General features: G+C 34.0%; 1 protein-coding gene across 1 annotated transcript; it reads right to left on the bottom strand.

Moving 5' to 3' along the window:
• Positions 1–270: 270 nt before the first annotated feature.
• Positions 271–13,159, bottom strand: LOC131073857 (uncharacterized). The gene is made up of 2 exons (XM_058010367.1): positions 13,054–13,159; positions 271–1,074 (listed from the first exon to the last, which is right to left on the bottom strand). The coding sequence occupies exon 2, from the start codon at positions 967–969 to the stop codon at positions 520–522; it is 450 nt and encodes a 149-aa protein (XP_057866350.1). The 5' UTR covers positions 970–1,074; positions 13,054–13,159; the 3' UTR covers positions 271–519.
• Positions 13,160–18,314: the final 5,155 nt, after the last annotated feature.

Genomic DNA, 18,314 nt, shown 5'->3' on the forward strand with positions numbered 1-18,314 from the left:
AGATAACTCGTATCCTATCTTCAAAGCTAAAATTCTGACAAGAAACTATAACAACTTTGATTTTATAAATTATCTCAATATAAAGAAAATCAACATAACTCAAATCCTATCTTGCAAGCTAAAATTTAATAAAATAAGATGAAAAACTGTAACCAACAACACGTACATTTAAAAGACGAGGATAATTCCAAATCATTTAAAAAAATCAACAAAAATTACAAAATAATAATATATGGATGAAGAAAAATCATAGCAAACGGTAGGTCTGTTTAAATAATTCCAAATTAATCTGTAGAAAGAACTCCTAGAACATAAAGCTTTTTCATAAAAGCCATGATTCTTTTAACATAATTGATATTCAGTCATCAAGATACATCATGATATTAGATGTTGCAGAACTGAATATGTAGCTAATTGTTCATGTAATTGCTGATTGATTTGGAATAAAAGAAAGCTGAATTGTGGCTGAATTACAGATGCTTTTCGAGAATCCTTCGAAGTGCGCAACGAATTCTGCTATCAAAGTTTGCCATTAGAATTGCTGCCCTCGCTGGTTTGGCCTCCATTACGATCATCTGTAATCTGCTTCTGACTCGGGCAATCCCCAACAGCTACTTTCCAAAATGGAATTGATTTTACTCCCTGTGAAACGATCCATGGCAGCCGAAATAACCAGCCAAGCGGATGTTTTCTGTTAACGCGTTTCCTTGCATCAACAACATTTCCTGACGAGATGATGCAAAAACGACAAGTGTATTTGCCGGAGGCCCTCTTGATCTTTTGGGATTTGGAGGAGATCCATGAAGTGTAGCAGCTCTGGCGATCTGGAGGCGGCCTGGAAGAGGGATAGAGAGTAGCCAATCCTCGGTCCAGCTGATTGATTATCGATGCCAGTTCATACGAATCGTACAGAGGGCTTCCACAATCCCACGAAGGAACATTTTGCAGCTTCTCTGAACCATCTTCCATTGCTACAGTTCATATGCTTTTTCGCAGCCCCACCGCTCCTTCACAACTAAAATGGTAGAAATATTGGAATACGACGTGAATTGCCGACCTTGAGGATTGAGGAATCTGCACTACACAACAAAGTGTGAGAAATGCTCAGATCTCTGTACATTTAATTTGCTTTTCATGCATTTTACAGTTTGGTATAACGACAATAATTGAATGTTTTTGTAGTATTTAATCACGAATGATTTCAGCCTTGCAGAATAAATAAGAGTCCCGTGCTGATTAGCACGTTCCTTGTTTTATCCTTTGGAAGTTTAGGTAGGTATTGAGTTGGCAGATGCCACTTGCTTCATAGTTAACACATGCATTGACGCAACCAACTGCTTACAGAGACAGAAAATCAATATCTTCAATCTGAGAAAGATAAAGTATCTTAACTCTACCATGTAATCCAGGAGTCCATTGCCTAGTGGGTGTTTCTAATTTTATTATGGGGATTTTCTAAAATTTGTATATTTTCAAGTATTTGAAAAAAAAAAAACTTAGAAGAGGTGAAGTAACTTCAAGTAAGTAAATAGGTTCATACTAAACTGATCAATTAATATTAGCAATTGTATTTTGGTGTATAATAAGTATGTTGAAGAGGTGTAGAAGGTCAATTAGGAAAAAAATGGTCTATTTTTAGTATAAATTTGTGTAGGACATGAGTTCAATTTATAGGTTATTTGGAAAATGTTGTTCATGCAAAAACCATGTCTCAATGGAGAATTGATAGCTTCAAATCAACTATGCATCCACTTACAAGGATCCAATCATAACTAAAATAAAACCTTTAAAGCAGGAAGACAATCAAGTTCCAATACCGACAAGCTCATGTTATGTTTGTAATAGGGTGAGAGGGAGAGAGAGGTAGAGATATGGATAGAAAGGAGGAGAGATAAAAGAGGGAAGAGTGAGAGAGAGGTGTAAAGAAATAGAGATGGAAATGGAGAAAGGGGAGGGGAAGATGGAGAGGAAAGAGATATGGATAGATAAAGAGAGAGAGAGAGAGAGGAGAGAGGAATATATAGCTCGATGGAAGAGAAAATTAAATAGAGGGAGAGATAGGAAGTCATATATATAGAGAGAACTAGATAGAGATAAAGGGATAGATGAAAGAAGAAATACATAGAGATACATATATAGATGAAAAGAGATATAGATATAGAGGTATAAACAGAGGCAAAGGGAGATAGGGAGAGGGAAAAAAATAGATGGATAAGGAGAAACATGTCTAGATATAAAGGGAGAGAGAGAAAGAGGAATATAGAGGTAGATATGATATTTTTGTGGCAGAAAACCAAATACCAAAGGTGATGTTTGTTGAAAACATGATATGTTTGATAAAAATGCATCCCAATGTGTTGTATCTAGTAGACAAGAATGAGCTTATTGGAATAAATCATAGTAGTGTATTTGACTCTTGGGCCTCTTGTTCCTTTAACAATTTATGTTAAATAATATGTCTTAATCATGGGACACTATTAGAATATTACATTAATTTAGGAATATAGGCTAGATTATATTTAATAAATAGATAATTAGATGGTAGTTGAATAGCTAGTTTGTTGTTAGTTTTTTTAATAAGATAGGTAGTTGCTAGAAAATAAGATATTTAAAAGCCACTCAATTGTGATGTAAACTTACGATATTGAATCCAATTTGAATCTTGAATATATTATCACATGTCATCATAGTTTAATTTTTGTTTCTAATTTAGTGTTCTATGCTTTAAATGGTATCATAGTGTTAATAATTACTTTGCACTTATGATTGATTAAATTTCTATCATGGGAAGTGTAAGTGATTAAAACGAACCTGTGTATGGAAAGAAGAAAATATTAGCTTGAAAAATGTGTTTCAACCTATTGTTTCTATATGAAAAACCATAAAATTTACACTTAAATTATGCTAATACTGATTTGGGAATGACATGAAAAATATATGTTTTTTTCTTTGAAAAAAGTTATTGAACCTTTTCTTGAGTTGGAAGAATTACTTCTCGTTTTAAATATATGATAAAGGTGTAAAAGGGTATTTAATTTGGTCATTTATTGATATCCATGATCCCATTTTATTTCATGCTTTATACCTTCTCCTCTCAAGTGTAATCATAAATCAATGAATCTAGGTATTGGTTTTGATTCTTCCCAAATATTGAGATGATTTGATATGTTACTTGGTTCTTGAAATCTTTGTAGACTTTGATTTGTTTAAAAGTCAACCATACATATTTAAAACAAGCCATAGATTGATGCTTAAGAAGAAGAATGAGATCAATATATTGTGGTCATATGTATGATTCAAACATTGAATATTATTTTATTGTGTGTGAAGGTGGATGAAGTTTGAAGTGACTTACCTTTTCTTGAAGTGTTATCAATCTACATGCATCCTTCTGAATTTGTAAGATGATCTATTCAAGAGCATAATCCCATTGTCAATATTAGATACATTAAAATCATTTTTTAATTTGTGTGATGCTTATGGTTTTTCATTTCATCATTTTTGTATATGTAATCATTTTGGGTTTGTGTACTTATTTAAAAAGTAAAAATAGTATGCATTATAGTGATAAGGAAAATAAGGGTGTGTTTAATTTTTAAAGGTATATGGGTCCATCATTGATTAAAAGCAACATAATTATTTTTAACATTTGAATATGGCCACATATTATGTTTTTGTTGTTGATGTCATCCATGATATCCTTGATATAAAATTGAGAGACTTGCATACTTGTGCTACTAAAGAGTATAATTCAAATGGAATAAGTGTAAGGACATTGTATTGGAGGTTGGAGGATATAGATGCAAGAGGAAATATATCATCCCAAGATAACTTCTTGGTCAAGGATGATTTATTTCACGTGACGAAAACTTTCACATTTGTGTCCCTAAAAAAAGGAGGGGCCCTAGCATCCTGATATTTCTTATGAGTTTTCTTGAAGAAAATAGTGGTCTTAGCATATTAAGATTCTTGTGATTTCATTTAATGTATTCACATTTGGTTGATATTTTGTACAACAAAGGAGGGATTTTTTTCATAACACTAGAGGAGGGATTTGACATACATGAAAGAGATGTAGACTCTCATAGAAGAGTTGTTCTCTCATGTACAAAATTAGAGGAGGCATTTTGACACACTTATAGGAATGTGGGTCTTCAGAGGAAAGTTGTTCTCTCATTATGCAAGGGGGTTGGAGACACTTTATGTTATCTCATGTTGTGTAGAGATTTGTAGGTTCTATAATTATGAGATCCACTGATGAGGTTATTCTAGTGTTTCTTGGGTGAGAAAGGAGGATTGATCAAGACACTTCATCAAAGTCTCTAGGAGAGTTTCTATGATCAACTCTTCCAATATTCCACCTTGTTCAGATTAATGTAATAAAGGGGGAAATGTTGGAATATTACATTAATTTAGGCATATAGGTTAGATTATATTTAAGAAGTATATAATTATATGTTAGTTCAATAGTTGGTTTTTTGTAAGTTTTTCCTATAATACCTATAGTTGCCAAAAAGTAAGGCTTTTAAAAGCCATTTGTTTGGAATGTAAAACATGATGAAGAAAAAATATATTAAGTTTTTTTGTAGATGATATTATTGACATATATACATGTTCCCCTAAAACATTTTATGTGGTAAATTTTACCTTTAGGTCACATTGAAGGATCTTGTTAGGCACAATCTTTTAGTTTTATCACTTTTTTGTGATCAAACAATGTCATTATAGTTCATGAAAATTTCTATAAACATAATTCCCATAATAGGATTTCAAAGGAATATAGATTAAATAGTGTCTTATATTTAATTATCGTATTTATTATCTATAGGCTCACTAAAAACTAAAGACCTCTATTCAACACATGCTAAAAAAATAAAAACCAATTATTTATATTTTTTTCAAATATTTTTCTCTATTACGTCTTTCTTTTAATATATTTTTATTTAAATTACCAATATATGAAAATATTTATGTATTATTGGAAAATATGAGTCTAAATTATAATAACTAATGTTTATAAATAATAAATAGAAAATAATAAATCATGAAAATATCTTATTTCTAGATCATATGTTATATGTGATTAAAATATATTAACCATTAAAACAAAGTAGACAGTATGGAAAAAAAGTTTAATAATATATACATTTTTTTTAAAATATAAATTTTATAATTTCTTATAGAAATAAAATAGATCCTATTTAGAAAATCTCATAAATAATTAGTTTACTTCATCATCACACTCTTATTAGTTTTCTTTTGATAATCGAAGTAAAATAATTTTGTAAAGATTACTTAAGTTTCATAATCACCATTTAGTCCAAGAGAATTATCAAAAGCCTTTGTCGAAACAACATTGATATTTGTAGAACTAAGAAGAATACAAACCTTAGTAAGTGTAATTGTAACTATGTTTTAAGAAACTAGTTGGTAGTTTATATGGATAATTGATTCATCTCATAATCTACTCACAACTTCTATGTTAACATGAAAATATGTAGAAGGCACACCATGCACAAAATGATAGAAGGAATATAGTTGTCTTGTAATATACCTTCCTAATTGACATTATGAAATAATTGTGTATCTCTCAAATCATCAAGAAATTTAAGAAAAACTTGACCCTTGCACTTGTACCAATGTGGGTGACCTAATAGATGGATAGGAGATTATTTATTAAAAAGGGCATACATAAAAAATTGTGAACTATTCACTTATCAATATTGAAAAAAAATTCTACCACATACATCCATTAAAGACTTATCAACCATAATAATTTTATTCATAAACTATGGCTCTAATTATGAGCCATTTGATATGAAACACTTTATCGAAACTCCATGTCTTAGAAAAAGAAGTTATAATTATAATAAGTGTCTTTCCCTTCCTCTTTTTTGAGTTATAAGAATAATGTGTGGAAAATAAATCTCAATGGTTGGTTTTGTTCTTCTAGAGAATTCTAGTTACCTTATAAATCTATTCCTTAGAGAATTCTAGTTACCTTATAAATCTATTCCTTCATGCACCTTGATTCATCATGTCTTTTTTTTAGTTCTTAATAGGTCATCTTTTGAAGAGGTTTTAAATTCTTCTTTTTTTTTTATAATTATTTGAAGTGTTTCAGACTTATTATCTAGTTTCTTAGCTTTAAGAAAATCATCAAAGGAAGCTATTGTGCATGTTGTTCATAGAGGAATTTTTTAGCATGAAAGATAGAAATAAATTTAAAATAGCTTAGTCCAAGTTTATAAAGTGTACTCAATGTCAAATATGAGTCCTTTTTAATTTTGTAAAATTATAGGGGACTTAACCTATGTGATGAAGTCTTGGACATTATCAAAATTATAAGGACTCAAATTTGTTAGTTTTTTTTTTCTCTAGATGATAACATTTAATCTTGTTAAATAATATTATGAACTTGATTGAGGAAGTTAAAACTAAGTGTGAACCTTGCATCAACTTTGACTCAAAAATTAAAATTAAAAATGGGCAGAAGTGGGAACGGGTGCAGAGGAGGGTTGAGGGGAGTTAGGGTTTCTGTTGTGGAAGGCAATGCTGAAGATGCAAATGAGCTAGATGAGGACTATGAAAATGTTGTGGATTACTCCTCCTTGCCACATATTGTGTTTGAAGGGTGTGCTTGTTCGTTGTTTGGGCACGCTTGAGAGCAACTATGGTTCGGGTGCCAAGACTCTTGTCGAAGCTTATGCAACTGTGGTTGTATACTTGGTAGGAGTTGGGTTTGGTAGATGGCGGTTGTGGTTGTGTGCCTCGAGCATTGAAGGTCTTGAGATTGGGGTGAAAGGATGTGTGGTTTGGTGTGTTGATCTGGCTATGGGTTTTGGTAAGATTGTGCTACGCCCCTATTTTGGGTTGGGGTTTTTTTATTCACTTGCTGCTTCTTTCTAGGGCCTTCGACTTTATTGGGAGTGTTATTTGATAGATTTTTTAGAGGGCTTTGGCTCCCCTCTTTGTTGGTTGTTGGTGGCTTTGGCTTTGTTTGCTTTCCTGCTCACACTCTTTGTTCTCCTTTTCAAGGGTTGTCTGCCGCTGTGTCTATTGAGGTGACTCCATCTCCTATTGAGGGGGGGATGTGTTTTTCTTTCCTTTCTTTGATTGGATGCAGGGAGCTATATTGGGAGGCTTTTTTCTTTTGAAATAAGATCTCTCATCCCATGCTGTTATGGATGAGGTTGAGGATTTTGTGGCTCCCTCTTATCCTTTTCTTTCTTGCATTTGGTTAGAGGTTTTTCAGTCTTTTTATTATGGTTTTGGGAGCCATGTTAAAACCTAGTGATTTAGGTTTGGGGAGCCTGTTAAAACCCCAAGGGGTGGTTATTTTTGGATCTGAGATCTTGGTGGAATCCCCTGTTCTTTTGTTTTAGCAGAAGGTTAAGGGAGCCTGTTCAACACCCTTGTTTATTTTGATGATGGAGTCTGGTCTTTCATGTCTTTATCTTTTGAATCCTAGGTTGCTGTTGTTGGGGACTGGTCTTGCATGTTATTATCTTGTTTTCTAGGCTCTGATGTTTCACTTTCTATATCATAGGGTTACTTTGGTTTTTCTTATAGAAGGGGTCCTATCTTTTTTTGAGGGGGAGATGGATGTGGTTGAAGTTGACCTTTCTCTTATTGAGATGGAATCTGATGATTTTGGTGTTGCCTGGAAGTGCTATTGGGGGGTTATTGGTGCCCTTCGTCTTGGCTTTAAGGATGTTGTTGCTGGTCTTCTTGCTGACTACCGTTTGTTTGCTATAGAGGTGGAGTGCTAGTTGGTCAAGTTGTTCTTAGTGCTGCATATTTTCAAGCATATGGTTATGGGAGCCATGATAAAACCCATGGTGGTTGAGGGAGCCCAGAAAAAACCTATATTTTTTGCTTCTTGAAGAGACAGGTTGGATGCTAGTAGTTTTCAAGGGTCTAGTTTGGCCAGTGTTGGTTTTTGGTTAGGATTGGGCTTGGTGATTTTTTATGGCCTAGAGACTCTGTTATAGGTTGAGGGAGTCTGGGAAAACCCTTCTTATTGGCCGGGGGTGCTTGAATATTCCATCGTTCTCTATTTTTTGAGATCTATTGGCTGTTGACTTAGATCTTATGTCTATTCCAACTTGTTTTGTAATGTTTATCTTTCAAAAGTTGGCTGGCAACTGGTTGGTTGTGGCTGCCTAGTTTTCTTGTTTATGCTTGGTACAACCTTTGGGTTTTGGGAGTTGGATGCTCGTAATTCTAGAAGGTTTCAGGTCCTTTTAAAAACCCGTGGTTCACTGCTAGGTAGTCTAGCCCATTTTTAGGTAGAAACTCTCTGATTGTATAGGGTTTCGGGGCCCCTTCAAAACCTATTTATCCTAAACAAAAACATCTAATCTTGTTAGTTTTCTTGAACATTTATAATATTTTTCAAATGTCTTTTAGTATATTTAGTGGGCCAACATGAAACACTCATCCACTTCATCAAACTTCTCAAGGCATTTTATTTTATTAGACACGTTTAAACAATCTCAAGCTAAAGTAGCAAAATTTTCATTTGTATTTTCCATGAGAAGTAGTTGTAGGGTATTGAGCTAGGCATTTTTTGTTTTTCTATAGCATATAAGTAGGAAAATAATAGAGAAATATAATTTGTAAGAAAGATTAAAAGTGCTCAAAACATGCAAGTATAATCGCGTAATATCATTTAATGAAAGTAGCCAACCCCAAGTAGAATTTGAAATCTAATGTAAAATCTCAGTCAGCCAAATCAATTTCTTATAAGGCCAAATTATTTTTTGGATTTTTTAATAAAACAATTTACTTTAGTTAAAAATAAATTGTGTCAATACATTTTACTAAAAAATTTGCACTCAAACTTTAATACCTCCACATGTAAGGAGGAATAATGAACTAGTGGTATCACGCCCTCACTTGAAAGTTATGGTCTTTTAAAGTTTAATAATTCCACATGTAAGGAGGAAGGAAAAACTAGCAACATAGTGCCTTTGTGGTGTTGAAGTAATGTGGGCTCTATGTGGCAATGAGGTGGTAGGTACAATGTCAAAATTGGTATGGTATCTTATTATATATAGAGCTTTATCTATATTTTAGGTGATAAGGGGTAGAAGTGACACTTTTATTTATCTCAAATGAAGTGGATATACACATAATATTGTGTAGGTTTGATGCACCTAGGTGCTAGGTACAATGTAAAGTCTAAATATACATTTTTTTAATTAGAAGATGCAATACCTTATAATATTTCAAAACTCATATAAAACAAATTAGTGTTCATTACAAAATATAATATTCCTCTTAAAAAGAGTATTAGAATTTAAAAATTCACCTATCCCTTCTTTAAAAATGTATCTCTATTAAATTATTATTTTACAAAAAATAATAATGTGCATATTTTTAAAGAACTAAATTATAGAGCCCTCAAAATATGTGGATTATCAACATGCTAAAAGAATTTTATTAGGGCTTCTAGAGATTCAGTTCTACTATGACACACTTCTTGTTGATCCTAAAAGATTGACATTTTTTGAAGCAATATCACAATTCATTTTTAATCAAGAGGTTTCCTATAAAAATACTTGTTAAAAGTGATTTGGAAGTCCTTGATCTAATGAATATGCTTTTAATTGTTCTCTTTAACAAAACAATGGTTGATCCTAGAGGATTTGGTGTTTTTTGCTACATAGGTGAGTTAAAATGACTCAACCATTTAGTAGATAAGTATTAAACTAAAATTGTCTACTTCTCTAAACATAAAAACAAACTAATCCTAAAACAATTGTGCTTTGTTATAATGTATTTATAGAAAATTAAGCAAGAAACTAGAATGCTTAGAAATCAACTATATTGAATACTATGATGGAAGACACAATTAAATAGAAATAATTATTGTATTATATTTGAACAATTAATAATTCAAAAAAAATATAAATATATACATCCTCTTGAATGGATGAGCCATGCTGACAAGTTAAAGAGGACATGTGTTTTAACTTTAGTCAAGTAGAAATAGTGATGGTACTTAACAATGTAGATATGACGACTATTTATCAATCAAGAATTAATAAGGCAAATATGACACTTGATTAGCTTCTATAAAGGATGACCCATGACATTATTATTAACTACCTAAGAGAGCATTATGTTTTTTGTGGTAAAATTAATAAAAGGTGTGCAATATAATATTAAACTCACACATAAAAATATGTACTAGAATATTACACTAACATGCTTAAAGATACCATCCTAAGCCATTTTAGTCAATCAAAGAGACGAAATATCAATAAAAAATGTATAAATTTAACATTTAGTCTTAATGTCAACACTGTTCCAACTTTCTTAATCATAATCTACATGACATCTAACATTCTTCATTTATCTATTATTTTAGACTATACAACAATATGGAGCGCGCACAAGGGGTAGGGGCGGCTAGGGTTGCGAGAGATGCTGTAGGGGAGGAGGACGAAGGCGACCCAGATGGTGGGAAAGATGTCGTGGGATCCTTCACGATCCTGCTACCATCCCTTTCCCCCTTTCCCTGCTCAGTGCCTTGGTGGAGTAGTTGGGGGTTTCAGATCGAAGAGGGTGCTATGAGGGTTTGGGGGCAATGGTGTTTGCCCACCATGCTTTGCCTACCATCAGCCAAAAATTGTTTGGCCGTTTGGTGGACTGTGGTGATGATGGCTCCCTGTAGTGTTTCTGAGGTTCCCTGCAATGAAGTGTCCTGGGATGTCTCAAGGTTGGGGAAGCCCCTTTCTATTCTTGTTCTCTCCTCCTTGTTGAGGTTTGGGCTTCTAATGTTTTGGGCCTTAGGTTTTTTTTGCTTGCTGCAGCTCTTTTTTCTGCCAAGGAGGAGATGTTTTTTTTGGAACTCTGGCTGAAGGCCCTAAGGGCGGGAGTGTTTTTTGCTCCCTCAATCTTTGCTGAAGATCTATTGAGGGACAGTCCTCTTCAACCCAGTCTTGCTTTTGTTTGTAGATTCTGTTGGTACGCTCTCTCTATGCTGCCTGGGTTTTCTCTAGCTTGCCTTATTGAGGTGGCCCCTCCTTATTCTAAGGCGAAGAAGGATGATGCTGGAGACAACTTCTCTCCTATAGAGGTGGAGTTGAGTGCTGCCATGGAGGTTGGGTGGTGTTGGCGGATAGCTGGTGTTGTCCTTTTTCTAGACTGCTGGGGTTCTAGAGGATATCTTTCTCTTGGATCTTTAGATTATGGGGGCCTACCAAAACCCTTTGTTCCAGCTAAGCGTAATGGGTTTTTTCTTAAGTTGCTAGACTTTGTTCTGTAGTTGGAAGTTGTTCTTCTTACTGGATTCACCCTGGTGGTTATGAGAGCCACGACTAAACCCATCTCATCAGGCTGTGGAAGCCTGGTTTTTCTTGAGACAGGTGATTTTCTAGTTAATGGATCCACGCTTTCAAGCTCTCTTCTATCTTCTCCTATAGAGGTGGAGTTTTCAGTGTTGTTTGTTTGCTTGGATGTTATTTTAAGGCCTCTATTTCAGTCCAAGGTGGTTGAGGGAGCCATTTCAAAACCCTTTTTTGTGGTTCTAGGAACCATCTCAAAACCCAGGTCTAAGGTTAGGGAAGCCTTTCAAAATCCCCTTGTTTCTTTTCAACATGTTTTGTCTTTTATGTTTAATCTTGTTTGGCTGGAAGCTGATAGTTTTCAAGGGCCCAATTTAGACAGTGGTTGTTTTTGGTTATGGGCTAGGCTAGTTATTTTGGTGTCTTGAGTCTTTGTCTCAAGTTAAGGGAGCCGAGAACATCCCTGTTGTTTGGTTGAGGGTGCCTGTTAACCCTTGTCACTATTTCTTAAGGTTAAGGCTGTAGCCTTTTCAGTGTGGCCAACATTTTTTTGTCTTGATCATATCTTTAGTGTCTGGCTGACTTTTTCTACCTATGGCAATGCTGGTGTTCGGTTATCTTTTGTCAGCTCAGCTGTTTTTGGGCTGCTAGTTTTCATGGTTTGATTTCTGTGGCAGTGTTGTTCTGTGGGTTCCAGATCCTGGTAAAATCTGAGGGTTTTGGGTCCCTTCAAAACCTGTTGTAAGAGGTTTCGGGTCCCCTCAAAACCTATTTTCCCATAATAAAAAAACATTCTTCATTTATCTATGTTTTACTTTATTAAATCAATCCCAAAGCATGGCTTTCATCAAAAAAGTTGAATGTTCTTCTTTATATACATAACATACCTCCAAAGATACCTTTATAATACCAAACTTTCCCATAAAAAAAAGTGCATAATAGAAAACATACTCAGATAAAGCACAAATTTCATAGAACTAAATTACATGCTCAACTACATCCCTAAATTACATCTCACCTCTATATGATCTTGTCCTATCCTTACACAGAGAAAAAAGGTCTTCATCATTTTTACATACCTCTAATCATCAATCCAATGCTAAATATCAGTTTCTATAACTTTCTCATAACATTCTATCAACAATTAATGATATTAGATTTCCACAATTCATATTGTTGACTATAATTGTTTCCTGATTTAATTGTGATAGTTTTGCATCAACGTTTTAGATCACACTCTGTGATACATCATCAAGATGAGGGTGAGAGATCTTTAAGAATACTGTCTCACTCTCATCCTCCATACAGAGTGTGATCTGAAACGTTGATACAAAACTATCACACCATTGAATCTAGAAACAATTACAATCATTCTAACATCAATTAATTTTAATTTATTTAATCATAATCAAAATTTTAAATAGAACAAACTAAATTGAACTGTGGAATTCTCACGTCTCTTATAAATTGTTTTAGTCGATATTCTATCTTTGTATGTCTGATTATAAATTGATTCTTGCTACAAACATCTATCATTTATCTTCATGTACATATAAAAGGAAATGAGGAGATCCATCCTTCAAATCCTTACATAAATTCTAAGAAACGATTACCAAAAAAGTGTTAATAATCACAGAACCAGGTGGTCTTTTCAGAAAGCATATGCCCACAAACCATCTAAACGAATTAACAACATGTTTCTAAAATTAACTGTGTAAGATTAGAACACGTTTGAAAGGGAAGGACTATGATGTACCTGACTAGTAGACGGCTTAATGCAATTGAATTATCAGGAGCTCCTTTCTTCCTTTAAGCCCAGTGGAATATTGATTGCAGCTCCACAGGTCTGTAAAAATGATAGCACTTGTGTTATGGGAGTGATTGTGCCGGGGTTGACTTACAAGTTGCATCACACTTACGCTGTCACCCATGTGAACCGTCCATTAGATGTATGGACCACAATGTAGGAAAATGAAAGGATTCCCACCGACTTAATTTTTTTCATTTAAAATCTTGATAAGACCCCTTCTCAGAAATTAAAATAATGTTGTTTTTACATTTAAAAACTGGATAAGATCCCTTCTCAGAAATTAAAATAATGCCGTTTACCTAAGACAGATCCAACCTAAAAAGTGATGATCTGATTGCTATGACTCTAAAGGCTTCACCGGAACAGCTTGTAATTGACCACCATTTAGGACGTACATTTGATTGCTATGAATTCAAAGGCTTCACTAGAACAGCTTGTAATTGACCATCATTTAGGATGCACATTTCACTGTATTTATTATTTCATTCAAAATTGAAGTCATGTTTTTAGAATGTTACAGGTAAGATGGTAATTGAGGGCATCGATTAAATTGTAATAAAATTATTTTAATATTCAATATTGTAGGTTATTGTTTTGAACAAGAAATTGTCTTGTTTTGGTAAATGGAGATGTTGATAGCGGTTTTAACATAAGCAATGTCAAGTAGAATAATAGATCACTCTACTTTTTTTGAAAACCTAAAGACTTAGCTTCAAAGTTCTTTTCTAGTTAGGTCTTGATAATGTTGGAAAAACTAAGTGGCTTATAGGATTTGATTACAAGGGACATTTGCTAGTATAAATCAAATTGGATTGAGACATAGAATCAAAAAATGCTATTAAAGCAGAAAAACAAAAAAAAAAAACTTCTCATAATCAAAGAATAGGAAAACCAAACAAACAATTAAAAAAATCCTCTCACAATTTGCACACCTAAATGCCATTTATGCAAGATGTTAAAACAAATGCAATTTTTGGGGTAAGTTGAGGACATGCCATATCCCACATCAAGGGTCAAAATATCAAAGGTTTTCCCACTGACATACTAGGAAGACAAACTCCAAAGGTTTGTTGGAATGACTTGTCATGCAAACCTAACTGTCAAGGATCAAAGTCTTGAAAGAACCATTATAGTCACACAAGACTAACTCCAAAATATCAATGGGTCACTAGAAAAACAAAGAAATGAAAGACTTGGAAAGCATCAGAATATTTTGGGTGATTCTATAGTCATGCTAGGATGACAAACCTCAAAAGCCCAACAAGCTAAAAAGGGACGTGTGTGTGAGGGAACATACAAAACAAAAAAAGTCTCCTAAGTTTTTTCTCACCATGAAGCATCATTAATTAAATCTTAGGAGTACTTAGTAATCACCATAACAAAGAGGTCAATGCTAGGCACACTGATATATTGTGAAGGGTGGGGGGAAATCCGTATATGCAAAATCTTAACTTTAAATCCAAATTATTATTAGCAACATTTTTAGATCTTACTTTATCATTAAAATAAATATCTAAATAATAAACATAAACACACATCCACACAAGAGAACACTAGATATATGTGGAAACCCATAAGGGAAAAACCACAGTGAGAATAGTTTCTTGGATCTATTGCCAAAATCCAACCTCAATAGAAACTTGAATATAATCAAGAATTTACAGTATGAAGTAGGCACTAGCCTACTAGAGACACTAATCGCCAATTACATTTGTATCCCCTAATCCAGAATTTTAGCACTAAATTAGCACGTGAGACACCAATCTTACCAAAAATACAAGAGATATGAATTGTGGATATTCAAGGTTGAATACTTAGATTCTTTCTAATTTGACTAACATCAAATCTGTTGGAATCAAGCAACACTAGATGGGGGGGAGGGGCATTGTTCTGCAATTTTTAACTTTATTAAATTGTTCTTTCAACCACTTAATGCATATGAACAAAAGAAAGATGAAAGAGCATAAAGAAAATAGCCACAACACCATAACACCAAGATTTTGTACATGGAAACTCGGTTAAGGGAAAGACCACGGTGGGGATGAATCCAGAAAATAAGTATACTCTGTAGAAGTATAGAAATATTACAATGGGGAATGTACATGCATTCAGGCACACTGCCTAGAGCTCACTACTCAAAAAGGAGAGGCTTACTGCCTACAATACAAATACAAAGATTATAGATCATTTGAACTGATGAACAACATCTAAAAATTCCAAAGTACAGTTCCAATTAAGCTCATTATATAGATTTCAGACTCTTCTCACACTTCATCTTATATTGCTCTACTTCGCTACACTATCATTGATCTCCAACTTGCGCACATGGAACTGCACACAACCAATTACTCCCAACCTTTGCATCATGAAAATGAACAAAACCATCGCTCTTATATATCTCCAGCAAGAAATCATATCGACTACATGTCAGCTCAAGAGCGTTTAATTATTTTATGAACCGTGTACAAATTGGCGGCAAAATCTAAACTCAAATGTTAATGCGGACCAAAACAATCAAACACATGCCACAACATATGTTGGTTAATCGCCAAAGTCGCTCCACTTAATCTGCATAAGCTAGTCGGCCGTATTGCACTATCAAACCAAAACCCGATACACTTGATCTTCTAACTCACACATCAATCATCACCAAAGGCTAAAATTTTGGAATAAGGTACTCTAGACATCCATCAATCTTCCCTTAGATCCGCAACAAAAAATATTAACCTGAAAAAAAATGCCAACCAAAATACCAAACACTATCAAATGCTCTGTTCTAAGCTTGTCGACTTAAACCAATCTTCAATCTGACTTTCGGTATGAGAAAATCATTCTATGCGGATGGGTACACTAACTTGGGTTGCCATCAATGACAACACCAGATAACCTATCAACTGTCTCTTGCCAACAATCTCCCCCTTTGGCATTGATGGCAACACTTAGTGAAAAATGACTGTGTTGGAATCAATACCACACATGTGGACACTTCAAAAGTCAAAAACTCAAAACTCCAAAACTCCCCCTGATATGAATAATAAATTTTTCACTACCCTACACTCCCCCTTTTGACATCAATGGCAAAGGAAGGGATCTGCATGCAAAAATTCATACAAAAATTCCATATACAACAACATATGTACACATAGACATTCCTATCTTACATAAACTTAAATATATCTACAAAAATGTTCTTCAATGAATTCAAATAACTGTCCCAACCTTTCTTGAGACACTCCAAAATTAAGATGAGACCACTGAAGAGAAATTCTTATATCTCTACCGACTAAGATCTGTAGGGTCATTGGTGGCCATGACATCTTGGGCTTCCTTTAAAGAACTAAACATTATGTCCAACTTTGGAGTAATTAAGCTCTAAAGCTCACCAGCTCTACCAACAATCTTGTCCTTATCATGGGTCAAGCTCTTAATCTTGTCAAGTAGTGATATAACTTGACCTTCTTGACTAGCCACAAAAGTAGTCAAGGGATTAAAGGACTGAGAAATATCTGCCATTTGCTTCTCATTCTCCTTTAGCTACTTCTCAATATCTTCAACAAATTTGGAAGATTATAAACAAGATTTGTAGGCATTACCTCCTTCATATAAGGCATTTTGAATATTCTTTACACATGTGTCTAACAAAATCCTATAATTTGCAATCATCTCCTTCAATTCCTTGAATCTTTTATCATCAAATTCATTCCGGACCTTAATCTTAGCGAACTTTTCTAAAGACTCAAAGTGAGTATTTACAAAATTGATTAGGATCTTTAGGTGTTCGGAGGGAGAATCAGATGTGTCTTTTACAAATGTGGGCATTGACTTCTCCAAGGCACAGGATGGAAGACTTAGTAGCTCATTGTCCTCCATGTGAGTTTTTAGGATCTCCTCTCTTTCTTTGGCCTATGCAAAAGATGCAAACTTCAGGTTCTGGATTGGAGAGAGTGTGGCCAAATTGATAGGCCCTTGAGTCAATTCTGGATCATCCAAATATAGCATATCTTTCTCTAAAAATTCCTTCATTGCCCCTGTAGTGTCTCTTGCTTCAACTTTGATTTCAATCTTATTCTCCTCAACCACCTTCTCTTATTCTTCCTCTGCCACTTTCACTATCTCCACATTTGTTTGGTTCAGAGGATTAGAATCCTTAACTGTATCCTGTACTATTTCTTCTTTATTTTTATTCATCTATTCTCCAGCTCTTGTTTCCAAAACAGAGGAAACTTCAACTTCAACTTGTTCAACATTCAGAACAGATGTATCAAATCTATGCTTTTCAAGAATTGCCTTCAATATTTTCTCTGTCTCTTTCACCATTACACCTGTCTCCCCAATCATAAGATTATTCACCCTTGTTTTACTTCTGAAATCCCTTTTTTCTTCCTTAAATATCTGATTAATCTCTTCAACTAATATAATAGGGAATAGAATTATCAACACTTTCTCTCTAAGTCTTTCCTACTCAGCTTGGGAATTAAATCTCCTTATCTCTAAGAGATTATATAGGATTTTTGGAATCTCAGACATGATTCCTATAAGTGCCCTATTGAATGTATTCAAATATTTTATTGTGGCTTCTTCCAATACTCTCTTCTTGAAACATCATCAAATTTATCATAAAACTCAAAAAGTGGCTTTAAGTTACCTATAGTGATGGATTTTTCTACATCATCAATAGACATACCAAATTTATCTGTCTTCATTTTCTTACTTGCCTTCTCTTCACTAGATGGTTTGTCTTTAGAAACTCTTCTTGCTTTGGTGCCCTTTGTCTTGATTTCCTTTACATCTTCATCAGGCTCTGTTTCCTCATCATCTTCATTTGTTACATTTTCTCTTGAACTTTTGGTCTTCTTTCTCTTTCCTTCCTTGCCAGATGATTTAACTTGTGATTTCTCACCATTGGCTGGCTTAGTAGTGTTAGATACTTGGTTAATCCCAAAGACACTGAGAGGGGGGGGGAGGGTGAATCAGTGTCTAACTGGTAGATGAAATATTTAAACTTATTTGCAACTTTATAACTGAAATTAATATACCAGTAAGCAAATAATAATGCAGTAAAGAGAAACAAAAGAATCATCATCAATGCACACCATAACATAAATATTTTGGCGAGAAAACCCAGTAAGGGAAAAACCTCAGTGGGATTTGTGACCCACAATATTTACTCACTGGCCAATATGAATAAATATTACTCAATACAAAAG

This window comes from Cryptomeria japonica, chromosome 9 (genome assembly GCF_030272615.1).
Source record: "Cryptomeria japonica chromosome 9, Sugi_1.0, whole genome shotgun sequence".
NCBI classification, from domain to species: domain Eukaryota; kingdom Viridiplantae; phylum Streptophyta; class Pinopsida; order Cupressales; family Cupressaceae; genus Cryptomeria; species Cryptomeria japonica.

Bases quoted from the DNA above. Each gene is read 5' to 3' on its own strand.
- LOC131073857 (XM_058010367.1), bottom strand. From the start codon at position 969: ATGGAAGATGGTTCAGAGAAGCTGCAAAATGTTCCTTCGTGGGATTGT.